General features: G+C 36.4%; 1 protein-coding gene across 1 annotated transcript in view; it reads right to left on the minus strand.

The window, feature by feature from the left end:
• The window catches only part of LOC109543692 (AF4/FMR2 family member lilli), a gene marked incomplete at its 3' end in the record, with an annotated part of 101,483 nt that overhangs the window by 10,804 nt on the left and 83,627 nt on the right, over nucleotides 1–7,052 (minus strand). Inside the window, 4 exon segments of the mRNA XM_048661415.1 lie at nucleotides 1,534–1,794; nucleotides 1,884–2,093; nucleotides 2,153–2,416; nucleotides 6,183–6,545. Of these exon segments, the coding sequence (XP_048517372.1) occupies nucleotides 1,534–1,794; nucleotides 1,884–2,093; nucleotides 2,153–2,416; nucleotides 6,183–6,545 (1,098 nt within the window).

Below are 7,052 nucleotides of genomic sequence, written 5' to 3' on the forward strand. Positions count from 1 at the left end.
CACTCGGTACAACTTTAACTACGGAACAGGAACAAACTAACTTCAAAGTTACCGTCAACTTCACTAACAATAACAATAACACACGGAAAACACGCGTTTCCGGCTCCCGGAGTTTAACTTCTTCTGCACTTGGTCGCTCCTGTCACTTCACTTCCCCGTCTGGTTCTCGTCGTCGCTTATATCCTTTTCTCCAGGTATTCCAGATAGTTCTAGAAATCTCCAGAACAGGTGCGAAACTTCCCGCTTGTCAGTGTCATATTTGACAGTAAATGGGGCCCAAATGGGGCTCCCATTTACTGAAATACCATGAATTTCGATCCCCCATTCCAAAGGTGAGTACCCCAGGCCATTTCCGTTACAATACAGTATATGAAAATTCGCTCTGATAATTAATTTAATTAATTAATAATTAATAACAAACATTTTTGAGGCGAAATACCCAACAAGAAGTTTGTAAAAAAATATTGATTTTAATTTAGGAACATCACGTCTGGCTGCTTTGAACCATAAAATTTTACATGCATAATCATGAGGAACGGTTAGAAAGAGTTTGTTTGGAGCACTTATGAGGTATTCTTGCATCCTGGCACAAAACACCACTTATTTTGTGATCCATAAATGTCACTATTTTCCATTATGCAAGACAATAATAATAATCAATAAAATAATGATAATCTCAATAACTTATATAATAAAACAAAGCTGCGAAACCAAACAAAATAAACACGAGACACTTTCTTGATATGACCTGCTACGTCACAATCGGGATAAGCAACCGACGATACGGATTCGGCGTTTTTGGCGGAAAATATCTGATTTGAATTTAAATTCGCTTTAAAATTATTATGGACTTTTTTTGCAAAAAAAAATTATCTCAATGTAATGTTTGCCATAGCCATGTTGCCTACTTTTTATATATCAACATTAAAAAAAAAGTGAAAACACCCTATCGCAGCGAAATGTGATGTTACTTCTTATTAAATTGCGCCTTAAGTTAGTTGTTTTTTAAGTGCGTCCGAACATTTATTTGTCAGTGAGTTTGTTGTATTTTTCTTAGTTTGTTACATAGAATGTTGCGAAAAGACATTATGAATGCATTTTTCAGAAGAACAAAAAATATATGCATTGAACGTAAATTTACACATTTGGACATCGTCTGAACATATGGTTGTTAGGGCTCGGTGTATGTACCCACCACCCTTCTATAATGCCATTTTTGAATCATCCTGAGTATTAATGAGTATTGCGAGGTGACAAGGTCTATTCTTGTAAATACTATGACATTCAGCGTGCGTATGTAAACATGTTGGTCTAGACATGCATGGGAATTGACCAATAACAGACTCGATCAAGGTAAAGAACAATGTGTAGGAAGATCATACAGCGGGTCCAAGAAAACATTGAGACATCTAAGAGAAAGACGCACCTATACCACGATAAGAAACTGGTCAATGGTAGACTGCAAGAATGGGGTTAAAAAATCTATCAGTATTTCAAAAACGTTAGAGACACTGTGCTCCTTCTTCAACTCACCTTTTTCCGCTTTTCTTTCCTTCGGCTGTGCCACTGCCGGGCGGTCTGCCTCGCTGCTTCTTTGGTGCGTCGCCCTCGCTGCCCTCCGGCCGCACTTTTCTCGGTCGCCCTCTACCTTTAGCTTTGGTCGGTTTATCTGGTTCTGCCGCAGGTTTGGCAGGAACAATGGGCGGCATCATTTCTTCTCTAGGATGGTCCGATTCGGAATCGGAGCCAACACCCTTGGCTTTGGAAAGGCATGCTGCTGTATTTGGAGGCACTCTACAACAGTAAAACAAATCGTCAATAATTTGAAACAAACGTCTGATCCGGAATAGATAGATCGAATTAAAAAATGTGTAAATAAGCACCTTGAGGGTTCAGCTATCCTTGCAAGGGGCGGTGGGACTTCGCCATTATCGCTGGCGGGTTCTGCAAATTTGGTACGTGGACTCGGCCTAACCACCGGATTGGGGGCATTGGCGAGTGCGCTGTGTATATGTGAGGACTTTTCCACATCGCTGTCGCTACTCGAGTCGCTATCGCCGCCTGTCGCATGCCTGGACCGCTTGGGCTTTTTCCTATGAAGCAAATATCCAATTGCAAACTTTGCTTTCTGTTATTCAATCACCGGTCTTACCTTAGCTGCCTGTCTTTTGCGGCTAGCTTTTTCTCATTGTCGCTATCCAACTTGGGGCTCAATGGGGGCAACATTGGCAGCTTGGCCAAGTCTCTAAACTGTCTTGATTCTAATACAATACGCGCGAGAATATGGGCATATTCCAGTGAATCGACGGCCAGCCCGAGCGGGCGCTTCTGCAAGTCCTGGCTTGAGCGCTGATCGCCCGTCTGTTTGCCACCCGAAGTAAGTGGTGATGTTTGCGAACGACCCAAATCATTTTGACTGAAAAAAAAAAAGAGTAAGTGTCTAAACTTGTGAAACTTATAAACAACTACATTATCTACGGCAATCGGCATGAAAACTACATTTTTTCACCCAAACCTTTACATGGGGACTAAGTTTCAACTATCTAGGCACAAATTTTTACGCTTTACAACTTTACTTAAGTTTATTGATGACTTGCTACTATTTGAGGAGGTTCTAAACAAAACCCCAAAAGCCACAACATTTATAAATTGGAGTTAACGGCTGATCCTTAATCTTATCGATTATTTGCGTTGTATCAACCCTTCAATGGCCCATTGCTTGACACTTCTTGCTGCTATTATTTATTTTTTTTATTACGCAGCATATTTGCATCAGCCTAATATTTATTAATTGCTATTATTTTTGCTCGCACACTTGGAAAACATTGAGGTTTGAAGAATACCAAACGGCTTCAACCCTGTTTGCAAAAACTGGATAAAATAAGTGATAAGAAAATAATTTTTATTGAAAAATGAGTTTCAAAAAAGGGTCGTGCCAACAATTTATTTTTGTCTTGAGCCAAATCTTACAAAGCAAAGCCTGCTCAAGAGAGGTTGGAATTCGGAAAACAGTTTCTCAACAAAACAAGATTCCTCATTCCTCCAAGACCCATTGCTTGACACTTCTTGTAGCTTATTATTTTTTTTATTACGCAGCATATTTGCATCAGCCTAATATTTATTAATTGCTATTATTTTTGCTCGAAAACTTGGAAAACATTGAGGTTTGAAGAATACCAAAAGGCTTCAACCCTGTTTGCAAAAACTGGATAAAATAAGTGATAAGAAAATAATTTTTATTGAAAAATGAGTTTCAAAAAAGGGTCGTGCCAACAATTTGCAAACCCTGCTCAAGAGAGGTTGGAATTGGGAAAACAGTTTCTCAACAAAACAAGATTCCTCTCCTTCATTCAATGTTGCTCAGAAAAGATTATGTATCCCGTAATGCCAAAACTGGAAAGAATATGAAAGCTTTTTGTGATACACAAAAATTGTAACTGGCGAAAATGTTCTCACTGTTCCAGAGGAAGAACAAGAGGAAGACTCATGCCGCTTAGAAGATGATAGGTCTTCCCCATCTTAAACAGAACTAGCTTATATTTTTGTATAAGTACTTGGTTTACGAAATATATATAAAGCACACATAATTAAACATAGTTTTACTGAACTTGATTATTAAACTTCCTATAGTTACTTATTTAACCAAAATAGTGTTTTGAACAAAACCCCACAAGTTTGAAGATTTTATTCGTACCTCCACATGTAAAAACTTTTAATGCGATGTATAGTAGGCCTGAGTAACACTCTGCTGAGTTGTGCTATTGAGTTGTTTTCGCTCTCTGAGTTAATGAGTTTTACCGCATTGGTTAATGGGTTATAACTCATGGCCGATGACGGAATTTTAACATCTAACAATAAAAACAACGTATTGCTTTTGTGCATACGATTACTGAAACTATTTGGTCTAAAACGGGAAAATCGGGCCATTTTGAAGAAAAAAATTCAGAGCTATGAGGGTGACGAGTTGTCCATATATTGTATGTTGCTCTTGCTTTCTCTAATCGTTTTTTGAGAAAAACCAAATTTTGTCGATTTTGTCGCAAATTCAAAAGTAAAACGGGTATTCGAAAAAGACGATAAAGAAGACCAAACTGTAAAGACGACGACTTCTTATACAATCCATCTTTTAACTTTTTGCATAAGACTCTCAGTTTGCCAGTATTTTACAGTTACAGAGAAAAACGCGTTGTTCTGTTTAGAGAGTTTTGTTTAGAAAGATTGACTTAAAAGTAAAGAAACCGGAATTTAAATAAACCAAATTATTCAGAGCGACAAAAGTGACGAGTTTTCCGAATAAATGATTATAAACTTTCACTTGTTCTGTTCGGGGAAATATTTTTGAGAAAAAATCTAGAAACATTTATTAGGGTTTTGTCCAAAATTCGAAGCTGCAAAACGTTTCAGAAAAAAAATTACAAAGCTGTTCAGGAGCCGTGTTCCAAAAAAAATTATTTTATAATTTTCACAGAAAATACCTGAAGATTGTCAGTATTTTAAGTAAAACTAAAAATAATACGTTTTTTGCGTAGCAAGAATTGTTTAATAGAAACTTTGCTAAAACTGGAATGACCTGAAATTTTAAAGAAATTTGAAACCTCTGGCCGTTTTTTCAAGATAATCTTATCTGCTTTCGGCAAAAAACTGAATAAATTTTTATTTATTTTGCTGAGTGCGTGTAATTGTATATTATTTTCTTTCCTGGGCTCGTCACAGTGCGAAAAGTTTTTTTTTGTATATCGTTTATTTCATATTCGACAACATAAACGAAAGACAAAGAAAAAAATTTGTTTCACACTGTGACTAGAACCCAGGAAAGAAAATAATATAAAAACTGAATAAAATAATTTGGTTTTTGTGCCAAATTCGAAGCTGAAAAGGGTTTTCTAAAGTTATCTGCAAATCGATGAGGCGAATTTTCTAGCAAACTAAATTTTGTCATTTTTGACTGCACAGACCCCATTATTGTCAGAAAAGAAAATCATCAGAAAATTATATTTTTTTGCGTTTTTGTTTAAACACTTTTAGTTTTGGGATCGGTTTTTGCGAAAACCTTGATAGTTTTCGGGTAAAAACGGGATAAATTTATTTTCGCTTTTGTCCCGAATTTGACTCCGAAAAAAGAAATTCCTACAAAGGTATAAATATATCTTGTAATTTTTCGCGAAAAATACATCCAGATCGTGAGTATTTTTAAATAAAACTCTAAAAAATCGAGCGATTTTGAATAGAAACCAGAGCGAAAAAAATTCAATCAAAATTAAAAAAACATTTTTTTTACAAACTACAGTTTTCAGAGGAATGGAAGTGACGAGTTTTCCAAATAAGTTATTATAAACTTTCGCTTATTCAGTTCGCTTTTTGATTCGTTCGTCTTAAATTCGAAGCTGGAAAGGGATTTCTAAACTTTTTACAAAGCGACAAAGGAGGCGATTGTTCAGTGGTAGGAGGCAGTGTTCTAATAAATTTTATTTCATAAAGTTTCGCAAAAAAGATCTGAAGATTGTCAGTATTTTTAAGTGCATTTAGAAAAAAGAGTAACTTTGCTAAAACTGGAAAATTCTGAAGAAATTGTTAAAATATAATTGATAAATTGATAAAAAAAAAGTCATCAACATTTTCCCTGCAACGGAACTGAGTTACTGCGCCGGTGCGTTGGGTTGGCGCACCAAGCCATTTGCGTGGCACTGCGCTAACTCCTAAAAATTCATTGAGTTACCCAGGCCTAATGTATAGTAGTAGTTCTATTAAGTACTATACGATTTCAATACCGGGTGCGTGATTTACATTTCAGTCAAAGTATAAATTACTAAAAAATATACAAGGACAAACTGAAAATTATACTATAAAATTTGGCGGACTTGTGGGGTTTTGCTTGGCACCTCCTCATTTGAAAAGTAAAAAAGAAACTTTTCAAATGTAATAATCCATGTAACTGCTCTCGTCAATATCGTTTTACATAACAGTGAAAAGCAATTAAGCAGTCGAATGACGAATGCTTATATGCCGAACTCACTAATAAACCAAAAAATAATAATTTATGTGTCACCATGGATTAATATTTGAATAAGATAGCGATAATCGATTTCCTTGATCTTCCTGACTCGGAAAACAGGCAAATTTGCGCATTTCATTCCTTAATCATCCCCAACATCGTCTCCAATCTATCCAAACCTGTTGCTTACCTGTTAACAAAACTGGCCAAATTCCAGCGCATCTTTCCTGTTTCTTCTTCGGTGCGCTGTTGAGGAGAGGAAGGCACAGCACTTGGCACTCCAATGGCCAATTTTTCTTCGGGAATTTTTGCGGGTTCTTCGACTTTTTGGGCAGGAGTCGGCTGTACATCGGCCAGCGAGTCGTCGCTACTCGACTCGCTATCTGACTCGTTCGAGTCGCTGCCAGAGTCGCTGCTGCTGGACGCTGGAGACGCTGCTTCAGGCTGGGACGCCTCAGGAGGTCGAAGATCATTTTCCGCGTATGGTGGCGGCCTGTCCAAATGGTGCCCAGCTTGATGGGGCGCAGGTGTTTGGTGGATAGGTGAGAGCATTCTAAACCAAAAAAAACATAAGTTGTAGATAAGTTTTATATTGTTGAGGCGGATTATTATTTTTAAGAATTATTATTAATTATTATTTCACGATTATTAATACTGCCGTTCCTGTTGATAAAACTTTAAATATCATTAAACAAAAATTACAAAATGACACCAATCTTAAAGAACGCACACAACTAAGCATTAACACCATTATTGAACTTTTAACAATATGTGTAAAGTCAACTTACTTTCAATACAATGACAATTTTTATCAACAAAATTTTGGAATGGCTATGGGGTCACCACTATCCCCATTTGTCAGTAATTTATTTACGGAAAATTTTGAATCAACTTTCATTAATTATTACAAATTTAAACCAATAATTTGGTGGCGTTATATTGATGACGTATTCTCCATTTACACTCATGGCGAACAAAAACTTGATGAATTTTTATCTTATCTGAATAATAAAGAACCAACAATTAAATTCACTATTGAAAAAGAACAAAATCACCAAAT

Source organism: Dendroctonus ponderosae, unplaced genomic scaffold (genome assembly GCF_020466585.1).
Source record: "Dendroctonus ponderosae isolate FM_Combo_2020 unplaced genomic scaffold, Dpon_F_20191213v2 Dpon_F_20191213_1, whole genome shotgun sequence".
NCBI lineage: Eukaryota > Metazoa > Arthropoda > Insecta > Coleoptera > Curculionidae > Dendroctonus > Dendroctonus ponderosae.